Genomic DNA, 23,701 nt, shown 5'->3' with positions numbered 1-23,701 from the left:
GAAAACTCTTCCCTACAGAATCTGTTTAACCAGTTTCAGCTGACAAGTTGTGTTTTCAACTGCAGATCTTAAGGTTTAATCTCTCCCTTTTCTGTGTATAATTCAGAAAATGACTTATTTTTATGATTGCCACAAAATTCTGTCATCTAGTTCCCAAGGACTTTTCTCATTACCCCCTGCCTCTGCTTGTCTTGCCTTGCATTTCTCACAACTTCCATGAAGACTAAAAAATGGAGAAGGTCTGTACCTATTTGGCATTGTCACTGCTTCTTGCCACCCTCTGTGGTACTTGCAGGGCCTCCCTTCTCACTTAATTCCTCCGCTTTCCAAAACCATCCTAAATCATCTTGGCAAGAGAGAGTTTCTTCAAAGAATGTTTCAGGTTTCCTCAAAAATAGGACACAGTGTAACTGAGGGGGTTAAAACAGACAAGGAATGTTCCTTACCCTTCTGATCTGGAAGGAAAGTTTACTCCTTGTTCCAGATGGAGCAGCTTAATTCTGGGAGCAGGACTTAGAAAACAGGATGTATTAGTGAGACTCCAGAGAATTTAGTATCAGCAGGAATAGGTCTGTCCACCTTGTCATTAATGATCATCACCTCTTCTCTAATGTCAGATACTGTGGAAGGACACACATACTGTGACAGGTTACCATCAAAAGCTCTCCCTTGTAATGCTGCTCTTTTTAAATTATCCATTCCTTTGCACAACTGGGCAACAAATACAACTCAGCTTTAGGAGGGGTTGGCAACTGCCTACTCGGAGTACAGTCACTTTAATGAACTAACGAAAAAAGTAGGTTCGAGGGTAGGAATCGATATTTTGCTCTCAAACTAAATGACCTGGGAGGCAGAAGAAACAAGTAAGTGATGACTTTTGGTATTTGAGATCCTTAATTAGGCATATACTAACAGTTGGGAGGTGGCTCCTCTCGATGGGATGTGAGGCACCTCAACCTATTAACTCTGTAAATGAATGTTTAAAGGACATTAAAGGAGCTTTGCCAGTATTTTTCTTTCAACTGTTATCCAAATGAGCAAAGCAGGTTGAAGAATGTGTGAAGTGATTAATTATACTAATTAAACCCACTTTATTTACACTTACTCTATAATTTATCGTTACTACTTTTGTCAGTTGATCGAAGGTGAGTGAAGTGTTGTTTATAATTGGTATGGGAGCTAATTAAATGGTCATTCGAGCACGTTTTGGTCTATTTCCTTTGTCAATTAGAAGTGGCATCGTAATAGATGACTGACCAAATGGAGATGTATAGCACAATAGTAGTGCTACACTTTACTACTTACTTGGAGAAGCAAATGGGAAGCCAACTGACTTTAAATCTCAAGGAGAAGAAAAAACCCTACTCTTTTCACTTGCCTGCTATTTGTGTTTGTAACTTCATATGAAAAACTCAGGTAACAAACATGCAATTACCTCGTGGAGGGTGACTAGGTAGATGTTTCTGTTGTTTGCACTGTAATTATTTTAGCCAATTCGGAGGTAATTATTGCATAGATTTGGAATACTGAATTAATCATACCCTTACCTTGCAACAATATAGCGCTGTATGTAACTTGTGATTATCTGATATTTATTTTATAATGGAACAACTACCAGATAATGTATTACTGAGTACTTGTTCCACAATAAATTTTGCTCTGTAGTGTAATACATTCAATCTTGTTTCATAATTCAGCCTTTTTATTTGTTTGTTTTGAAGATTTACCATACTATTGTTATAGTATTATTTTGAATTGTTAGATACTGTGAAGCTAAAATGTTTCAAGTATGCCCTAAGATACTGTGGTCTAAGGATTAGGAAATGGGAACAACTCTTCAGATGTTTGACAGCCAGACACTGGGGATAGATTGTTAGTGATAACCCCAAGAGAGCAATTTCTGTTGTTTCTTTTTGGGAGTTCCTCCTTTATAAGAAACCCACATTCATCTGAGTATTTAGCTTTGTGACACAGCAATGGTGCTACAATATGAGACAGAAAAAATACAAAGATCTCTGAGTACGTAATGGAATTAATCCACACTCCTGCAAACTTAACTTGCTCTCCTGTAGTTAAAATATGTATCACAAATACTGATTGTACTTAAATCTTATCAGACTTTCCTTGGGAAACTTAAGAAAAAAGGGGTCCAGCAATGCTGGGCCCACTTTGAGAAGGAAATCTTAATGGCCCTATATGCCAAAAGATGAGCTGATGGGGAAGAAGGCCAGCCTGGCTGAAGAGGGAGCTTTTGCTGGAACTCAGGCGGAAAAGGAGAGTTTATAACCTTTGGAAGAAGGGGTAGGCAACTCAGGAAGACTACAAAGATGTCATTTGGTCATGCAGAGAGAAAATGAGAAAGGCAAAAGCTCAGCTAGAACTCAATCTGTCAACTGCTGTGAAAAATGATAAAATGTGTTTTTATAAATACATTAACAACAAAAGGAAGGCCAAGGAAAATCTCCATCTATTATTGGATTTGGGCAGGAGGGGGAACATTGCCACCAAGAATGAGAAAAAGGCTGAGGTATTTAATGCCTTCTTTGCCTGAGTCTTTATCAGAAAGACCAGTTATCCTCAGGACAGCCAGAATCCTGAGCTGGTAGACAGGCATGGGGAGCAGAACACACCTCCGGCAATGCAGGAGGAAGTTGTGAGTGACCTATTGTGCCACTTAGACACTCACAAATCTATACGGGGCAGGATGGGATTCACCAGAGGGTGCTGAGGGAGCCTGGCAGAAGAGCCCACCAAGCCACTCTCTGACATTTATGATCCATCATCATGATGGTTGACCAAGGAGGTCCCAGACAACAGGAGGCTGGCAGATGTGATTCCTGTGGAAAAGAAGTGTTAGAAGGAGGAACTACAGGGCTGTCAGCCCAACCTTGCTGGGGAATATTATGGAACAGATTATCCTGAGTGTGATCACATGGCACATACTGGACAATCAGGGCATCAGCCCCCCCCACCGGTTTAAGAAAGGCGAGTCTTGTTCACCAACCTGATCTCCTTCCATGAACAGGTGACCTGCCTTGAGGATGAGGGAAAGCCTGCAGATTTAATCTACCTGGACTTCAGTGAAGCTTTTGATAACTCTCCTCCACAGCGTTCTGCTGGAAAAACTGGCAGCCATAGGCTTGGACTGGAGCACTCTTCTCTAGGTTAAAAACTGGAACAATGGCCAGACCCAAAGAGTGATGGTGAATGTTGCTGCATCCAGTTAGTGGCCAGTCAGTTGTTGCCAGGATTGGAGCAAGTCCTATTTAATATGTTTATCAACAATCTGGAGATAGGGATGGAGTGAGCGTATACTCAGCAAGTTGATGGTTGACAATAAGCTGGGCAGGAGTGTTAATCTGCTGGGGGGTAGGCGGGCTCTGCAGAGGGATCTGGGCAGGCTGGATGCATGTGCTGAGGTCAGCTGCATGAGGTTCAACAAGGGCAAGAGCCAGGTCCTGCTCTTTGGCCACAACAGCCTCATGCAGCAGCTCTGCGGGCTGGGGGAAGAGTGGTGGAGAGCTGCCCTGGGGAAAAGGACGTGGGGGTGCTGATACAGGTCACTGAACATGTGTTCAGGTGGCCAGGAGGACCAATGGCATCCCAGTCAGGACCAGCAGTAGTGTGGCCAGCAAGAGCAGGGCAGTGATCATCCCCCTGTACTCAGCACTCACCACAGGTGAGGGCACACCTCCAATCCAGTTTTGGATCTCTCAGTGCAAGAAAGACACTGAGGTGCTGCAGCATGTCCAGAGAAGGGCAGCAGAGGTGGTGAAGAGTCTGGAGGAGCACAGGTCTTGTGAGGGAGCTGGGGGTGTTTAGCCTGGAGGAAGAGAGGCTCAGGGGAGACCTTATTGCTCTCTACAGCTGCCAGAACGGAGGCTGTGGCCAGGTGGGGGTTGGGCTCTTCTCCCAGGCAACCAACAACAGGACAAGAGGAAATGGCCTCAAGCTGCACCAGGTGAGGTTCAGGTTGGACATCAGGAAGAATTTTTTCACTGAAAGGGTGGTTAAGCATTGGAAAAAGCTTTCCAGGGAGGTGGTGGAGTCACCATTCCTAGAAATGTTCAAAAACGACTGGAAGTGGCACTTAGTGCTGTGGTTTAGTTGACAAAGAAGTGTTCAGTCAAAGGTTGCACTTGATGTTCCTGGAGGTCTTTTTCAGCCTTAACAATTCCGTGATTCCATCATGTGTTTGTTTTTAAAACCTCCCTTGTGATCTGGTAGTATTAAAAATATTACAAATTTAATAGGATGAGATTCATTGCCCCCCATCTCTAATCAGTGTCGTGTACTGAAGCAGTATCTCAGCACTTAGAAAATCGCTTCTCTTCTGACACTGGTAAGCTCCTTGGAGCCCGAGTTCCTACCAGCTTTCTCATATGAGATACTCTTCTGCTTATGACCACCCTGGGCTATGATTCCGGTGAGCTCTCCTACCTGTGTGGTCACTAGACAAGTTCTTACCCTCAGGTGGAAGGGAAGAAAACATTTGATGACTCACCAGCTCTGATTCCCAAACAAGTTTTCTGTCTTTTTAACTACTGTTGGTGCAGATGACTATTTTTTGTAATCTCTTACTGAAGCCTCAGTAAGCATTAATGACTGTTAATTGAATCAAAATTCAGTACTGTGTTGATGCACGTTTGTCTTTCTTGGTGTCTCGGTTTGAGGGGGAGGTGAATTTTTCAGGGAGTTGTGAGCAAACTAATCAGTGGTCAGGTCTTATGCTAGCACTTGGAGTAGCCACTGAGAGGTTGGACACGCCTCTGAGGACACAAGGGGTTAAAAGTGGGGACTGCCAGAGGGTCTGCCTCTTTTGGGTTCCGGCTTCAGCAGGGCAACACCTCCCCTGCCCGGCTTTCAAGGCTGGGTGGGGAGGGGAGTCATGTAGCCGAGCTGAGGTGAGTTGGAGCCCCAGGGGGAAGAGGGTGAACAAGCTTTGAGCTGAGCTGGCCCCATCCAGGATGGAGGGGTGGAAAACTGTGGAGGTGCCTTCCTTCCTCCCCCCATCCCACCCCCCCCACCCCCCTTCTCCAGGAGAAGGTGCCCAGCTGCGAGTGGGAGCTGCTGAGCCTGGGAGTGCCTGAGCCTGCAGCTTCTGCTGGGAGCCAGGAAATGTTAACCCTTTCTGAGGCAGAAAGAAACTTTTCTCAGACATTAACTCTCATGGCTAGTGGCTGCAGAAGAGAGAGAGAAACAGCTTGGGACTGAGATGATAAAAGAAGATGAAAAGAATCCCAGATGGGCAGGGATGAAGAAGAGTAGCTTTTTGGGCTGGACTTTTCTTGCATAATGTTAGCCGTAGACTGAACTTGAGTCTCTTTTGAACATAAACTGCATTTTAGGGTGGATGTGGCCGGCTCGACTTGCTGCAGTAGAGCGAACAGAGAAGAGAGGAAGAGGGTGTGGTGGTGCCCTCTGCCCTCAGAGAAGAAATCCTCAGCCCCAGGGGAAAAATGGGGAGAGCCCGGCATGCAAGCATCCTTAAAAAGAGCCCTGTATGCAGCTTTGGCCCATGGACAGTGGTGGGAGTGCTGGACATGGAGAAGAGAGTGTCACCACGGCAGCCAGGTGGTGCCACGAGTGACACAAACACACATAAAGGGTGGACCTGTGTTTTCTGAGGAGCAGTCTGTGGTATGAGAAAGACTCCTCTCTCCCTTGCTGAATTGAAGATTAGTTTTTGAGTAGTGATTGTTTGATTTAAAACCCAAGGTTTTAGTGCCATGGAAGGTAACGTGTGAGGGGTAGAAATTGGGAGGAAGAGAAGAAATGCTCTGGGAAGTTTTCATTTCTGGGGTTTTTTTTGTGTGTGTGTGTTTAAAGTGTTGTTTTTTTGGGTTTTTTTTCTATTTTTTCCTATTTCTGTTCTTATGTAATGTAATAAAGTTTCGTCTTCTGTTTTCAAGTTTTAAGCCTGCTCTGCTCTGCTCCTGATCACATCCCACAGTAGTTGCTAAGAAAAACACATACTCATAGGTGCATCAACATCTAGCCAGTGCTATCCCATGACACTTGGTTTTGGTTTTTTAGCTAGAACAGTATAAGCAGGTACTGGGAAGTATCCTAGCATTTTGCTTTTTTGCCATTTAAAATATTTTTGCTTGCGAACACTTGCCATTCAAGAATAATTTATTAAAAAATAAATGAAAAATTAAATTTTCAAGCTGTGATTTTGTTTCCTTGGTTTGGTTTTTGGTTTTTTTTACCCTGAATGACATAAAAAGAAAGAGGACATGGTCTGAAGAGAGCAGAAATTACAGGCAAAATATTTTATTTTCATAGAAAATGTTGTTCTTGAAAATTAAAAAGACATATGTTTTCATAATTTATTTTTTTCCTCACTTTTGACCCAGCCATGAATGATAATAGTAGCCTGGACTCTTTGCTTGCTTTGTTTCCCGTAATCAACTCTTACTGTGATGTCCTTGAATTAATAATAGTCTCAGCATTTAAGACCACTCCCTTCCTTAGTTTGGTTTTTAAATAGCTTCACCACACTTTATAGCAGCATTGCATGTTGTATTTTCAGAAGGAAAAGCAGGGCCCCTGAAGGAATCCTGCCAGTGCAGATCCCTGTGCCTCGCAGGCCAAGGGGCACGGCACAGCCCCAGCTGCACCATGGGACTCACCCCGCAACCCCGGCCTCCTGCTTCCCCCAGTTCCCCCTTGGCAGAAGCAGGCACATGCTGTGGAAGCTCTCCTCTGCTGTTTGTCCGGAGCCTGGAGCTCACCAGGCTACACTGGTGGCCACATGCAGTGCTCTCAGTGCCAGGAATCAGGCTGGTCAGCTCAGTGTCAGGCTGTGCTTTGTCCAATGCAGTGTGGCAGGAAGACGTAAGTGTGGGCTTCAGAGCTGATCTCTTTAGTAAGAGAGCACTGCCTCTGCTCCTCTTCCCCATTTGGCTTGAAGTAAGTGTGCAAGGTACTTTCAGGTCCTCCACATCTCTTAAACTAGTAAGTTTTGAAATACAAAAAATAATAGCCACATAATAACCAGCATAACTGCCAGTAAGAGGGGTGGGTAATACAAACTAAGGGAAAGGGCTTCTCAGAAAGCCCCTCTCCTCACTGCCTGAATCAGAGAATCATTTTCCTCTAACCCTGTCATGCCTTCCAGCACCTGGGCCTCTGAACCACAAAAGAAATTCCTGTTTCCTTTCTCTGATTCCTAGAAAAGTCCTCTGCTCTCCATCACCTCTGAAGTTTCTTTGTGGGTTTGTTCCCTGATATAAGCATATCCTTCATCTACATCTGTTCTCTTCTTGCCTGGTGTTCTCTGTGCTCCAGCAACTTTCCCCCACTTAAGTGCACTTTGTGTCCCTCTCCTTCCAGCTCCTTTCTGAGATGGGTTACAGAGGCCAAGGTGAGCAATGCAGGGAGGCTTGCACACTGCTCTGCTCAAGGTTAAGAGGAAGGTATTGTCTGCAGTAGCTGCCCTCCAAACTGGAGACATAGAGTTGATTGCTCTACCCTGCTCCATCACTTGAAGCCAGTCCACAGCGGTGTCTCTTGCAATATGATGGCTCTGACTTAAGTTTACTGAATTTTCACTCTTACCTCTATTATTTTAATGAAAGAGGAGAGTGGCACAAACTGAATCAGTGAAAAATTGGTACTATCAACCCTGAATAATCCAACATCAATATTCTTTCCAAAGGAATTTTTTTTTTTTTAATGTGGTGGTGAAAACTTAAGGGAGAACAGGTATTTAAATCTTTCCCATACCCTCAAATAGAAGCCAAACATAGTACAAAATTTTAAAGTGATACTACAGATCATCGGTATCTGCTGTACTAAATCTTACGAAACCTTAAGTGTTTGTTTTAAATTTAACAATTGCAGTAATTATGCCTCATTAAGGGGACCACTACGACTGAGTTGTGCTAGCAGTTAACTAGTGATTTCCAGTGTATGGCTGAAAATAGAGAATTTCCTGCTGCCTTAACTCTCCTGAAAGGAAATGAGAAACAGTTGGATGGATGCTTTCTTATACCAACATAACAGAGTTTAAATTCTAGCCTGGAAGAAATGGTAGATTATTGTCAAAAGCGACCAGTGTACAGGACACAAACTTCTGAGTGAGCTCCAGGCTCTTCAGAAGGTTTGGTTTTACCTTCCGGTTGAAATCTCAAGAATGCTAATGAGAAAAGCAATCCATCTTTCCCCTATCAGACAAGGCAGGACTGCTTGTAGTCCCTGAAAAAGGAACTTGTGTTTTTCCATGGTCACATTGATTGATCTCAATTCTATCTTCTAGTTTGTGTGCTTGATTTAGGGCTTTGCTATTTACAGGTGAGCAGACACTATTCTACAGTTGCTTGGGCTTATTTAAAATTCTAGGCTTATTAAAAATATCTGTCTCTTTCAAATTACTTTGTAATTATTGAAATGTATGAACGTTTTATTTGTTCATTACTGCTTGTTAAGGTACAAAGTAAAAACTGCTAAACAAACCAAATATTTTAGTGAACTTCAAACTATGTGTGCCAAACTTTTTACACTCTTTTTTTCAAGGGGTTGGATAAGTTTCTTTAAGTGCATGGAAGTGTTTAAACTAAATGGTGCAGGGAACCCATGTATGTGTTTCGAGCTGGCAATGTAAATCCCCTAGTGAGCCACAGTAATATGAAAGCAGCACTTGAAAGCCAGATGCAATGAAAATTTAAACATATTGCATTCATAGCATGTGATAGTTTAATCATTATTTAAGCTTTAGAAATGTCACAGCATAATTACTTTCAGAATGAGTACAAACACTTTCATGCACAAAAATTGCTTTCTTCTTGCAACTTTTGCTTCTCATGGGAAAGTTATGCTTTTGTGAAATTTCTGAACTTGATCTTGTTCATGACTTGAACACAGAAAAATTCTCAGTGAAAATTCAAAATCCAAAAGGTTGAAATAAACCCTACAGATCTTTTCAGAACTAAGCATGTATTTTCTTTATGCTCTTAAAATAAAAAATAAATCTGTGAAAGTATTTCTTTCATTAGAGAAAAAGTTTTGCAACAAAACCAGTTAAATGGAAAATGCTAAATAAACCCTATTTGCAGAGCCAGGGAATGGAAAGTACCAAAGGCTGGATTTATAAGCACCCATAGAGGATTAAATTCAGCTCTCCTGTGGATGTGATACATTTTTACTGGCCTCACAGCATACATGGAATTCTATCTCCTTCTGTACTTGTAAGAAAAATACAGGGACCAGAACTTACATTCTAAATTTGTCCTATATCTCGAATGTTCTGATGAATGCAGTTGATTTTGCAGTATAAATTGTGTTGGTATGAAAAAGAGTGTCAAAATCCCAGTCTACATTTAGATGCAAACACTTCCTCTTTACATAGCCTACTACGATTTGTTTATAATACGAGCACTTCAGGTTGGATTTGGAAAATAGCACTTATAATGGTTCTGCCATTTCTGAGAAATAGGCTAGAAGAAAAAATACTCTCCGTGTAATTCGGGGGTGGGGTTGTTTGCACATTTTCTAAGTGGAAATCTTTTTGGAACAGCTTTACATCCTCACAGCAAAGACTTAAAGGTCATAAAAAATTGCCTTTGTATCAGGAATGTACTGGAAGTTGTTTCTGGTAGATTCATCTGGAATTTTTCCATCGTGAGTCTGTTTAAAACTGAACTTGCCGCATGCTCTGTAGGAGCAAAATCACTGTAATCATTTCACATCTCTTAAGGCTTTTGTCACCTTCTGTGCTCTCGTGAGCTTGTTAGTGCTAACCAGAAGATGAACCTATCATCCCTGTGGAGCCACTGAGTGTGCTATAGATGGCAGCTGTTGGGTTGAAGGTAACCTGTGCAATGTCAAGGTATAACCCTTTTTCCTCCTTTTGTATTTCACTTCCTGCGCCCAGGCAGTGAAAGAGACTAATATCAGTGAAGACAGAGAGAGGATTAAGTGTGTATTCTTTAATGAAGCTCTCTGTGTATCATAGAATCATAGAATGACAGAATGGTTTGGGTCAGAAAGAACCTTGAAGATCATCTAGTTCCAGCACCCCAGATGTGGTTCGGGACATCTTCAACCACACTGGGTTGCTCAGGGCTCCTTCCCACCTGGCCTTGAACATTTCCAGGGATGTGTTATCCACAGCTTCTTTGGACAACTTGTGCCATTGCCTCAGCACCACAGGGAAGAATTTCTTCCTAACAGCTAATCTAAAGTTACTCTGTCAATGTGAAGCCATTGTGCTGTCACTACATGTCCCTTATAAAAAGTTTCTCCCCATCTTTCTTGTAGGTTCCCTTCAGGTGCTGGAAGGCCACAATTAGTTGACCCTAAAGCCTTTACTTTTCCAGACAGAACAATCCCAATTCTCTTAGCCTTTCATCATAGGAGAGGTGCTCCATCTAAATTAGTAGCCCTCCTCTGGTCTTGCTCCAACAGATGTTCTTCCTGTTCTGGGATCTCAGAGCTGGATGCAGCCCTGCAGGTGGGGTCCCACCAGAGCAGAGCAGAGGTGCAGAATCCCCTCCCTCCCCTGCTGCCCACGCTGCTTTGGATGCAGCCCAGGACACGTTTGGCTCTCTGGGCTGTGGGTGCACACGACTGGGTCATGTCCAGCCATTCCAGCACCCCCAAGCCCTTCTGGACAGGGCTGCTCTGGATCTGTTCATCCCCCACCCTGTGTTGGTACTGAGCAGCAGCACCTTGTACTTGACCCTGTTAAACCTCATGAGATTTCCATGCACCCACTTCTCAAGCTTGTCCAGGTCCCTGTGGATGGCATCCCATCCTTCAGGTGTGGCAACTGCACCACTCAGCTCAGTGTCATCTGCAAATTTGCTGCAGGTGCACTTGACTCCTGTGTGGAAAAATTGGGAAATTTCCTATGTGCATGTGGTAAGGTAAATCACTTGTACGTGAACCTAATGAAGACTAGAACATGTTTCAGTTTCACAGAACTAATAAATAACTACAGAAAGTGCCAGGGGTTCATGGTCCTGACATGCCCGTCAGTCTGGCAGCCCCAATTTAGGCTCGCTGCCTGTACTTGGCTCTCCTGCTGTGCAGTGCTGTGGTGGGGAAGATAAGATAGCTGAAAAATAGTCATCAAAGATTCACTGAGATCAGGGTGTGTCCTGCATGATGAGAAGAGCAATTAATATTTTAAAGGCTGCCATCCATCCCTACAGGCACCAAAGTATTACATCACTCTGTGTACAGGACAGTGGCAGTAATCAATACATCTAATGTGCTGGGGGCTTAGGGAGGGACAAGTTAGCATTTCCCAGGCAGAACGACTGGATATAATTAAGAGAAATAAACAAGGCTTATCCTTAGGGGAAAAAAAAACCCTCATCAACCATTCTGAGTTGAAAAGCAGGAGTTCTTTATCAAATAGTTCAGTTGGATTTGTTCAGGCACAGAATTTCTTCACCAGTCAAAAGCATACATTTCTTGCAAAGAAAGCAATGTGGTCTGTTGCTTGAACATGATGACTGAGTGGTAAGGAAACAAAGTAATGCATGTATTTTTATTACTGAAAAGTCACATTCTGAGAATCTAAAGACAGATACATCTGATAATTTCAAGACTCACTTGACAGATAATATGGGTAATGCTCTTTCACTGAGGCTTTCTGACTCCTCTCAAATCCTGTCCCCACAGGGCCCAGCCTCCTCTCCCAGAGTGCACTCCAGCTCAATTCCAAACCTGAAGGATCCTTCCAGTACTCAGCCAGCTACCACAGCAACCAGACCCTCGCCCTGGGCGAAACAGCGTCCGCCCAGCTCCCGTCCCGCAGCAGTCAGCCCAGAGGTGCCATCCAGAACTACAGCCAGGTATGTGTCCTAAGCAATCGTGGTCTCTCACACCTGAAACTGTGTGGAAAGAGCTCTTTGCTGCTCCCCACACCTGAATTTCTGCCTTTACTTTCTGTCTTGTTTAACACACCTGCAGCAGGGTGGAGTCACCATCTTGATTTTTGTAACTCTCTGGTGGGTTGATATGCATAGTAATGAAGTAATCCTGATTAACAAGGAGATCTGCATGCCAGATTTACTTACTTGCATATATATTTTGGTAATAGCATGTTCAAGAATTTAATTTTTAAAGCAAATTTCTGTGACTGTGCTGATTAGGAGTCCAAACCTAAAGTCGAGAACCTGCCAGCATGTGAACACATTACTGAAAGCAGTAAGTGCCAGGAAAAAAAACAAAGCCAGGCGGACACCAGATGTGAAACCTGCCTGGGATACCATGCATCACATGGTGCTATGGCCTCATCTCAAATGTAGGAAACATTTTTTTCACCACATATTGTAGGACAGTCGCCTCTACATTTGAAACATTTTGAAAGATTGTCTCAGATACTCATGAAAACTTTGTCAATCCCTCTACCTGTCTAAACCATCCCTCCTGGCTCTGACACATAACCCTTTCACCTTCTGTGCTTTTCACTGTGACATCAAAGCCTCTCAGCAGAAAGTTAAGCTTCAGTTTAGACAAAAATTTCAAGAAGCATTCATGCCTCTATACATAAACAGAGTCTAACTGGGTTGCATTGGTCAGCACAGGTTATTTTCTCTGTTTAGATGCTAACCATCCTAGCAAAGCAGATCATCTCAGTGTGATACCACGACATTTTGTAGTTCAGGATTCTGTAGAAGAGAGCAGTTATTTGAATTTCAAAGCCTTAAATTGCTAAGAGATTTCAAGTATTAGAGTCATTGCACAGTTTGTGGGATACTGAGAGACATACAATATTCTATTCTCTCAGTTTGCTCGAAAAATTGATCCTTATTCTCTAAGACTGAAATTTTAAATAAAGCACAGTTAAATTAAATTTCAAATTGGGTAGGTACGTTTTGGGATTTTTTCTGAGAGACTCTTTTACACTGATAAAGACCTCTAGGAACAGAATCCAAATATTAACCCAGCCATGGCCATCAGTGAATCATGTCCCCAACTACCACATCTTCACCTCTTCTAGATACTCTCAGGGACAGCAACTTGACAAACTTTTCAGTGAAAAAATTCTTCCTGATGTCCAACCTGAACCTCACCTGGTGCAGCTTGAGGCCATTTCCTCTTGTCCTGTTGTTGGTTGCCTGGGAGAAGAGCCCAACCCCCACCTGGCCACAGCCTCCGTTCTGGCAGCTGTAGAGAGCAATAAGGTCTCCCCTGAGCCTCTCTTCCTCCAGGCTAAACACCCCCAGCTCCCTCACAAGACCTGTGCTCCTCCAGACTCTTCACCACCTCTGCTGCCCTTCTCTGGACATGCTGCAGCACCTCAGTGTCTTTCTTGCACTGAGAGATCCAAAACTGGATTGGAGGTGTGCCCTCACCTGTGGTGAGTGCTGAGTACAGGGGGATGATCACTGCCCTGCTCTTGCTGGCCACACTACTGCTGGTCCTGACTGGGATGCCATTGGTCCTCCTGGCCACCTGAACACATGTTCAGTGACCTGTATCAGCACCCCCACGTCCTTTTCCCCAGGGCAGCTCTCCACCACTCTTCCCCCAGCCCGCAGAGCTGCTGCATGAGGCTGTTGTGGCCAAAGAGCAGGACCTGGCTCTTGCCCTTGTTGAACCTCATGCAGCTGACCTCAGCACATGCATCCAGCCTGCCCAGATCCCTCTGCAGAGCCCGCCTACCCCCCAGCAGATTAACACTCCTGCCCAGCTTATTGTCAACCATCAACTTGCTGAGGGTGCACTCCATCCTCTAGTCCACGTCATTCATAAAGATATTAAACAACACAGATCCCTGGGGAGTTCCACTTGTGGGAGGCCACCAACTTGATGCAACATTTCACCACCATTCCCTAGGCTCAGTCACCCAGCCAGTTTTTTATCTAGTGAAGAGTGCACCCAGCCGTGCCATGGGCTGCCAGTTTCTGCAGGTGAATCTTGTGGAAAATAGTGTCATCTGGAGTTATGCTTTTTGAAAAACATCATACCCTGGGGGTTAGCCTGAAAGACTGTCATGCAGTCTTTAAGGAGGTTGGAAAAATAAGGTGATGGAAATGGAGCAGGTTATGAGAGCAACACAAACGAAAACAAAGTAAAAGTGAGAGGGGAAGGAGAAAATATTTTTTTAAAAAAAGATGGGAAGGAAAATTGTGCAGTTTAGACTAGAGGTTATAGATACACTCTTAATATAAACTTTATTATACTCATTGATAGAAAAAGATGAATTTATGGAGGGGGAAAAATTAATGATCTAGATTTTTTTTCATTGAAATTAAACTGATCAGACACTGCTTAGATCTGAGAAGCTCTCATAAACCATCAACTTCAGAGAGAACTGGTTTCAGAATGGTAATCAGTAAGTCAGCAAGGCAATATTTCCTATCCTTTGTTTTTCTTGGTATGAGAGGACAGAAAATAGATTTTCTTTTTACTTTCCTCCACATTGTAGGGTAAATATTCCTGCAGGAAAATTATTCAGAGAACTTAATAATTTTTCACACCATGATGCTGCAAAGGATGCCTGACAACTTCAGATGAATTAAAATATATTTTGAAAATACCAACAAACTGACATATAAACTATGAATTAATACCACTAAAAATATATAAAAGAGGTTTCAAAAGAGGTAAACAAGAAGAGGAAAATCCAAAAGTCAAAATGAAAAAATTCTGAATATGACCACTGCTGATCCTGCAATTAACAGGGAAAAGAAAGTCAATCCTAAGAATTGCTTTGCTATACCTATTATAATTAAAATAAGCCTCAGGAGCTGAAGCTTCTCCGATTGTGATAATTTCCTTTGGTATTTGTGTGCAAGGAATATAGCTATCTCTCATGAATGATAGTCCAAATGCTTGCAAAATAAATGTAAATAGTCCCAAGGCCAGCTGTGACAGCAAGAACAATTTGTGAAAATGCAGTTGTATAAAAAAGAGAAACTAATTAGTCTTGGGACTTTCTGTATAGTGTTGTAAAGTGCTGTCTAACATTTTTGTTAATTTGGTGGAGTTCATTACAGATCATACTTTTTCCAGTGCTTTGCCTACTTTAGAACACAAATCTTTTACCTTCTGTATACTACTGGGATAGGATTTCTTAGCAAAAACTGCTCCTCTGGCAGGGAATTACTCTGCTTCCCCACTGGAAACTGCTTTTCAAACTCCCTGTCCAAGCAGGTTTAAGTGAAATCTTGAGAATTATCATCTTATGTTGCAGAGATATCAAAGGAGCATAAAGCATAGCATGTACTAAAAAGAGTGGTTTTCCACATGCTCTATGTGTTTGCAAGGGGACAGGAAGGGAAGTTTACATTCTGGATTAGGACTTGTTTAGCAGTTGGTAATGCTTCAATCTTTTCAGAGGCTGTGGCAGCAACACAGGTAAATCCCTGTTGTTCATTATCCTGTGCACCTGATGCTTTTGAACTGAATAAGCTGGCACAGAATTGAAAAACCTTGAAAACAAAAAAGTAGATGGAAATTAAAGGTGATTAAAAAGTATTGAAAACCCATTTTAAAGTTAACGTTTTATCTTGTCTCCTCTTTCCTATAAACAAGTAATAAGTTTGTCATTGATCAGACCACCACACCTCACCAGCAAATGAGTGCTAGAATGCGTTAAGTTTTGAAGCAGAAACTGTATATTAGCCACAAGCAACAAACAGGCTGCTTGATAATCTATGCAGACAAAAGCTAAAATAAAGATTTCCCTTCTGGCAGGTATGGCTGATGATGTGTTTAAAGCCAGATTCCAAATATAAACATAAGAATTTTTCTGTCATAAAGGAAACAGGATTAAATCTTAAGATAGACTACTCTTGTTACGGCACTCGGAGAACAATTCACTAGTAGAGATTGTGGCAGTGAAGATCTGCAATGCTGCTTTCATTCTATCATAGGTAATGACGGTAGCTTTTACTGCTGCTTTAAAACCAGAGATGCACCATCTCTGGACATTCTGAAAAGATCTCACACAATTCTGTTTGTGTATATAGAAGACTACAATTACCTACCTTCATCTATATGTATGACCTTTGAGAGCAGGATCAAGTAAGCTAACAAATTTCACTACTGGCATTGGAATTTTGGAATGGAACAATGAAACAAAATCAGGAGAATGAGATGGAATAGGCCATATTTGAGGGATCCAGAGGTATAGTCATGCATCTGTCACTGTATAAGAGCATTTGAAAATACACAGCATCTTCCTAGTCAGGTCAGGAACTTAAAAATTACATTAAAGCAGTCCTGCAGAAAAAAAGCCCTTCTATAGGTCCTGCCCAAAGACTGAAGGGTGCATCCCAAGACTGGACAATGTTATGCAATTTCCATGCCCTCTTTTACCCTTTGTAAGAGTGTTGATATTGATAGAGGCATCAGACCATAGCAGATTGATGCCTTGAGTGAAGCCTTATGGAATGTTCCTTGGGCTGACAGGGAAAAAAGTAGCCCTCAACAGACTGGCAAGTCTAGAAGTCTGAAAAAGCTCAGAGCATTACTGAGACTGTGAAACAGAACTACACCCATGGAAAGTCTCTAGAAAACCCTTGTAAGGATGAACAAGTTTGCTGCCTAAAGCTACCAACATACACCAATATTTAAAAGCCAAAGGGGCCTGGAGGGAGGTTTTCCACACAACTTAGAAAATCCTCCCTAAAATCAAGAGGAAGGGGCTCCTTATGGACCACAGTGTACTGTATATGATTATGTTAGTATTCGTCAGATGTGACCTTGTTTGAGATTTTAAGGGCAAAGAGATCCAGAGAACAAAACGAGCTGAAAACTGGTGCTGGCATTTACTGCTAAACTGAAGTTCATCCAGACCTAAGATGGGCATGCAGACATACTCAAACCTCTGGGAGCAATCTCCAAGAATCAATATACTGATTTATCATTAGCAGCTGACCCCAAAGCTTCACCTAAAGTTGTCTAGCCATTCTGTAATTCCTTATCCATGAAAAATTTTCTGCAGAATAAGTAAGTCAACACAGTTATTTGCCCCTCTCAATTCTACTCTATAGAAGAGAATCTTAAATTGCAGTCTTTTATTTACTCTTTCTCGGTTAAAGTTCCAAGTTAAATTATCAATTGGATTGTTTTAAAAAAGAGAAACAAACAAAAACAATAAAAACCCCCACAAACTACAACAAATCCCCACACAAGAAAAACAATAACAACAACAACAACAAAGAAAAAAAAAGAAAAAAACCACTCCCCTAAAAAATAATTTCCTGGACTGAGGGCATTAAATACTTGAATGAACAGGCAAACAACAGTTAAACTGTTCTCTAGTCTCCTATAACGTAACTGGATACCCCCAATAATTTTCTGTATGAAGCTCTAAAGATACTGTTTTGTATCAGTCGAAAATTATCTTCTTAGTAACATTAAATGGGAAAGAAAATATTTTTATAGCTGCGTTAATGTTCTCATGTTTTTTTCACACATTCCTGCTTCTAAAAAGGATATACCAGAATCCATACATTGAATCCAAATAAGCAAGGCTACTTTTCGTTGGGATGCCAGGGAAATTAAACCCCTGTGTCTTGGAGTAGCTATTCATAGGGCTGTAGTAAGAAAGTCCTTGGTTTTTATTCACATCTATGAAATAGGTTGATGGTAGAGAATATAATTACTGACAAGGAACTTTGCTCTTAGTTTATTAGCTTAAACACAGTTTTGTTATCAGGTTGACAAAAATAATGGATAAATGGAAAAAAATAAGGGAAAAATACCATTGTATTTCATTCTTCCGTATGAAGAGTGTCACGCAGGGTGAACAATGATGTGTCTTTATGTCTGTCTTAAGCCACAGACAGGGAGAAACACAATGAAAAACTAAACATTTTGTCTCTGAAGACATGTATGGAGAATGTTACTGCACACTTGGCCCTTTGAAAAATCCAGAAAACCTCACGGTACATTTAAGACAGGTCTGAGATTAGTCACATCCTAGAAAATACTGCATACTAATGTTTTCATTGCAATCTGTTCATCCATAAGTTCTCTCCTTCACACAGAGCAAATGCTTAGCTTTTTAGGAAGTGCTATACACTGCATTTTTAATTAAGCATTTAATTATTGTGTCCCACCACTACACCTTGTTCTCTATAAAGAATCATCATGAAATGGGATTTTTGGGGTTTTTTTTTGAATTAGTGCTTGCAGAATGCCCACAGCTTTATAGAGATTTATTAGGAATATGGGATAATACTGGTTTACTTGAAATTAATTACTCTAAATCCTTGACACATGAAGCAGTGTAGAAGTAGATTAGGAAAATAAATTTCATACACATGATGACAGTGCTTGCCTAAAACCCTTAGGATCAACAGCAAACTGTTAAAGTTACCAGTGCGTTACCAGTGTGTTCAAGAAGTAACTGGTACACTGGTGACATTGCAGAAGACTGTATTTTGGAACAGTGTTTATTACAAAATTATTATGATGATGCCACTTAACAGCCCAAAAAGTAAAATTTATTAACAAATATCAATTGATAATGTAGCTGGTTTGAACAACATTTTGTTACGTGCCAAATTTGCTTTGCCCATGTTGTCTTAAATCATGCCAGCCTGTTCTTGTTTAATGAAAGTTGTTACCATATAGTCTAAACCTGGAAAATGAAAACTGTACTCCTATCAAATACATTATTGGACAGTCAGCTGAAGATTAGTCCTTCTTTCCAGTTTAAAGCATATATGGTAAGTAGCTCAGTGTGGCTTTTAAAAGTTTGCTGATGTTCCCACAGTTTCCTTCCTGGTTTTTGTTAGGAGCCTTTCAAACGAGTAACTTGAGCTTGTTAAGCACTTACGAAAATGTCGAGGCTTGTACTTGAAGCTGTGGTGTTTGTTACTCGCTGCTGCAATCCGAACAGTCCAGCTCAAAAGAGAGCAGCTACTTCCATCTGTGCGCCCCTTGCTCACCTGGCAGTCACCATACAGAGCACCTGGAGGGGGACACTTTACATTTCACGTATGTGAAAAGCCATTGCTCTGTGAGGTGCAAAACCTCTCAAAGCCAGGGAGGTTTGGGTCTGGCAGTGCTCTCCTGGGAAGCCTGAACAATGTCAGTGCTGGTAGCTTCTTCCATGCTACTAACAACTGGGAGCAAAGCTCCAGGAGGAGCTTCTCCAAAGCCTTCTTTCTTGTCACTGTCCAGGAAAATACTAATTCTTCCCCCAGATACAAAGCATTTAAGATGAGGGGCAGGCTCCAAAAGTTAAAAAAAGACAGAAACATTTCCAGTGGGCGTACATAGGAAGGAGTACAGATTTCCAGCATTTTGAATCCTATTTATTTTCTTCTCCAATTAGTTATGTTTTCCTCAGTTCCTGACCAAATCCTTTCTTGAATATCCTAGTGCAAAAAAATCAAATTTCATACCAGGAACATGGTGCATTTGCCCACTTGTTTTTTGTAGGATGCTACTAAAAAACCACATTGCTATTCAATGTATAACAATGCTGCTGTTGGCATTCACAACACCTCTTTGAATTGAGTCACAAAATTCATTATTCACATTTTAAAGCTTCTTCTGACTAAGGAAATCAGCAGCTGAGAGGTGTGTGTGTGTGTGTGTCTGGGCAAAACACCGGTCAGACCGATTCAAACTACGCTGTCAACTCCGAGGATCCAGAGCACTTACTGAGGTTTCAAGTAAATCCCCTGCATAACCAGAAAAAAAGAATAGTATCTGAATCCAACAGTGCATCTTCCAACAGAGCGCTCAGCTCTCACTCACTGCAGGGTGCAGTTATGAGAGGATTTTAATGCTACCAGACTCACAGATGATCTCTTGAGCCTAAGATCTCCGATAAAAAAAGGGGGAGTCGCCTGTGTATGAGTGCGAGCTCCATCCTCTGAGGCTTCAGAAGCGGCTCAGGCACAGAACCGAAATTTCTCATTGGCAGCATCTCCCGAGGATTTTCTCGCTCCCTCTTCCCAGCCCCCCTCAGTCACTGGTCTTAGAGGGAACTCAGCGCTGCTTTGCCCGCGGCCAGGGGTCGGTGCAGGGAGCTCTCTCCCTCCTTCCCAATGCAGATTCCCCGCTGGATGCGGCCGAGGGAAGCGCCCGGCCCCGGCAGCTCCTCCCGTACCCCCCGCCCCCTTCGTGCCGCGTAACCAAGTACGAGCTGCGGCTCTCCGTGCTGCCGGGGGGGCTCGGCGTGCACCGGCCCGGGCTTCCCCTCCCTCCGCCCTGCACCCGGGTCGGGGCCGCAGCGGTGCGCTGACTCTCCTCGTGGGGACCCAGATCGCTGGAAACCGAGGAAAGTTACTCGAGTAAAGGCTTTTCCGAGGCTTCGGCCGCTCTTCTCTAATGTACGCAGAATAAAGGGGCGCGGGTGTATATATCTGTGTATATAGATGTACGTAAGTATTTGAGCCGGGGTTAAACCTTGCCTGCTTTAAGGGTCAGCAGGTGAGCGCGTTCCAGAACCGGAGCCCGGAGCGCCGTGCCCCACGGCCGGGTGCCGGCCTCAGCCGTCAGGAGAGTTTCGACGCCTCTCGGCCCGAGCCGGCGGCTGTTTTCTCTGAAAGGCCGGGAATGCTTTAGCAGATTAGCGCCTCCCGTAATCCCGGGGCGCCGGCCTGGTTCGAGGTCAGAGAGGGGCTGCGTGCGGCCGGGGGCTGCTCCGGCCGGCGGGCCCGCCCCGCCCCGCGCAGGGCCGGGGGAGCCGGGCGCCCGCCGCCGCTGACGCCTCTGCCTTTCCTTCCCGCAGCAGGGCCCGGGGGGCCGCGGCGCCCACCCGGGCGGCCCGGAGCCGCCGCCGCCGCCCGCCGCCCCGCAGCCGCGGGAGCCCTTCGCGCCCAGCCACGGCAGCGCCTTCCACCTGCCCGAGCCCCAGCACGCCGCCGCGCTCTACTACGCCAGCTCCACGCTGCCGGCGCAGCGGGTGAGCTCCCCGCTGCCCGCCCAGCCCGGCGGCTCCCCCACCAAGCTGCCGCGGGCCGGCTCCGCCGCCGAGGGCGCCGCCTACGCCACCGCGCAGCGCCTCTCCTCCCCGAAGCAGTCCCCCAGCCGCCTGGCCAAGTCCTACAGCACCAGCTCGCCCATCAACATCGTCGTCTCCTCGGCGGGACTGTCGCCGTCCCCCATCCGAGTGACCTCCCCGCCCACCGTCCAGTCTAACATTTCCTCCTCTCCTATCCACCAGTTAAGCTCCACCATCGGCACTTACGCCACCCTGTCGCCTACCAAGCGGCTGGTTCACGCTGCCGATCAGTACAGCAAGCACTCCCAGGAGCTGTACGCCACCGCCACCCTGCAGAGACCCGGCTCCCTGGCAGGTAAAAGCGCGGCCGGCAGCGCCTCGGGTCCGCGGCGGGGGACGGGGCTGCGCGGTGCGGCCGCGCCCGCGGGGGAGGCGGCGAGGGGCGAGAGGCGGGGTGGCAGGGCGGCCGGCCGGGGACGGGCGGGAGGGAGGGAGCGGGGGCGTCTGACGGGAGAACGGCACCGGGGGAATTGCGGGTGCGTTTCATCCCGGGTCGTGCCCGGAGAGGCTGCCTGCCGCTGCTTGAGCGAAGTACCTGAGTTCTCCCGGCTCGTCCCGCCTTCCCGGCGCCGGGCAGGTGTGCGCGCTGCCGGGGGTGCGGGGCTCGCCGCGCTCCGTGCTGTGACCCGCGGGGCGGGGGGGTTGTTACTATGGCGAATCCCTTCTGTGCCGCGATCAGAATCTCTGAGCCTCTTGCAGGGAATCGCGGGCGGCTCGGGCGTGCTTGACAAGTTTGGGGTTACTTAGCAGGAACTCCCGGTGTACCGAGTCGTGCCGAGTGAGCGAGTGAGAGGTAGCGGTGATTTGCCACCGAGTGCTCTTTGGGGAACAGGCTGTTACAGCTGATTTAATGTCTCTGTAAACGCAGACTTTGAGCAGATCCTGGAAGTGAGATACTGGTGCGCTGTTCTCTAACCATCTCTTTGCTAAACTGAGCATCCTTCAGGGGTGGGTTTTTTGTGTTCTCAAAATTTCCAGTTTCATTGCTATAGTAACAGCTGCTATGCTCATATGTTCTCTTGTGTGACATAAATAGATTTGAAGATAAATAGGATGCATAAAGAAGTTTGAGTTTATCACTCAGGTACACAAGTTTCTTACTGGAGTGAAGACCTCACCCCCTTTTCTCCTCTCACCCGCCTCCCCTCCCCCACTCCAGCTGTTGTCAGCATCCTATATAATTCCAGTGTGTCTAAACACACAGATGGAATTAACTAATAATAAAATACAGTTTGCATCTATCTCCTTGTAAGAACTGTTTGCTGGGTTTTTTTTCCTACTGAAAGGGCAGGGTTTTTAAAATATTGTATCTTCATATATATATATGTATAGCTATATATATGTATATATATGTAACACCACATTTTAATTTCAGAATGAGTAAAGTGACAGTATCATTAAAGTAAGGTAAAATTCAAGATCTCGGGATGCTTATATCAAGCCTATTGTCAAATACTGAAGATATTAGGAATATCAGAATACTAGGTGGTTTGTTTAGCAAATCTATTAATGCAACTTCTTCCTGCTGTAGTCCAATACACTGTTGGCCACAAGTATTAAATACTGCCTTTGTACAGTGGAAATTTAGAATTGCCACAGACTTTGTATTCTAGGGAGTTTTCTAACTTCCTCCTATAGCAAGAATTGTTTGAGTCTAAAAAGGCATGGATGGAACTGTCAGCATCAAAGGAGCTGAGAAAAAAGTCAATTTAATACTTACCTGTGGCTATGAGCTGTTAGTATTTGCCTGATTCTTCTTACCTTTTTTTCTAGGATCGAAATCTTTCCTTTGGGAAGTTTCTAACAGAAACAGTACTTTTTCCTGTTTTATGAACTGATTTGCATTGAAATTTGTATTGGGGTTTGGTTGTGGGGTTTTTTTAAGAAGCCATCTTTATAGCATTGCAGCATCAATTCCGTGATGATAGCTTAGTCCAAAACTTTTTTATGTAGGGGTTAAGGTCCAGCATAATGACTGTGAAGTGCTACAGAAGCTGTTCGTCCTAGGCTACATCCAAGCTGAAATTTTGGCCTTCTTGGCCAATAATGCTTCTACAGACAATCCTAATAGGATTTTCTTCTTTGTTTTGAATAAAAGTTAAGAAACTGACAATCATTTTCTTGGCTTGCTTTTAAATAAAAGCTTTTGATAAGACTTCTGCATCTTGCATAACCTGCATCTTTTTTAAAGCCTACTGCAGGGCGTTGCCTGATTTACTGATTTATGGCTTTGGTGAAAGAAAAAGCCTATAGATGATACATGCATTTAAAAAATGGCTGGTGTATTTTTGTGTGGATTTTCCTATGGGAGGGAAGTAGTGATTGACCATTTGAGTTTGCTGTTGAGATTGTAAAAAATTGATAAAGCAACACTAACTTTGCCAAGTGCTGGAACAAACATAATCTACTGGGTCACTAATCTCTTAGAGATTTCATTTTAAGATATGTAAAAAACCTTGTTGTTTTATTCTAACAAATGGAAAATCGTGTCACTTGAATAAGTATTAGGTGGCAGGCCTGGAGAGAGAGACTTGTTACTTGAAAGACTCAGTGTAAGCAACAGTATGTTAGTAAATACCTTTTCTTCTTTTTCCCCACAGTGGTGACATGGCTTTCAAGTAGTCCTTGAAAGGAGCTCTATCACATGATCCATTATTTTGCAAAGGTTTCCTATTGTGTGCTCCTACCCCTTATTTTCCACTGCCATTCTTATGCATGTTCCTCGTGGCCTCCCTGCCATCCTGGAGTTACACATTTGCTAGGGTG

The 23,701-nt window shown here is 43.9% G+C and overlaps 1 protein-coding gene and 1 long non-coding RNA gene across 14 annotated transcripts in view; one reads left to right on the top strand and one right to left on the bottom strand.

Annotated features, from left to right (window-relative positions):
* LOC134551973 (uncharacterized) overlaps window positions 1-21,276 on the bottom strand; it is a 48,258-nt gene extending 26,982 nt beyond the window's left edge. The window contains exon 1 of the long non-coding RNA XR_010080731.1: window positions 21,139-21,276. This is a non-coding gene — a long non-coding RNA (uncharacterized LOC134551973). The remainder of the gene's footprint in view (window positions 1-21,138) is intronic.
* Window positions 1-23,701, top strand: part of CTNND2 (catenin delta 2) — a 640,487-nt gene that overhangs the window by 351,907 nt on the left and 264,879 nt on the right. For 7 of the 13 annotated variants that reach the window (XR_010080727.1, XM_063400030.1, XM_063400040.1 and 4 more), the window contains 2 exons: window positions 11,635-11,807; window positions 20,663-21,230. Coding sequence is in view for 9 of the 13 variants with exons in the window: in XM_063400030.1 (XP_063256100.1) it covers window positions 11,635-11,807; window positions 20,663-21,230 (741 nt within the window). In the remaining 4 variants the exon portion in view is untranslated. Of the gene's footprint in view, window positions 1-11,634; window positions 11,808-20,074; window positions 20,262-20,662; window positions 21,231-23,701 lie in introns of those variants that run through there. The other 6 variants (XM_063400051.1, XM_063400022.1, XM_063400087.1 and 3 more) reach the window with 5 other exon arrangements.

The sequence above is a fragment of the Prinia subflava genome, chromosome 1 (genome assembly GCF_021018805.1).
Source record: "Prinia subflava isolate CZ2003 ecotype Zambia chromosome 1, Cam_Psub_1.2, whole genome shotgun sequence".
Lineage (NCBI taxonomy): Eukaryota > Metazoa > Chordata > Aves > Passeriformes > Cisticolidae > Prinia > Prinia subflava.
This window is presented reverse-complemented; position numbering and strand designations above follow the sequence as displayed.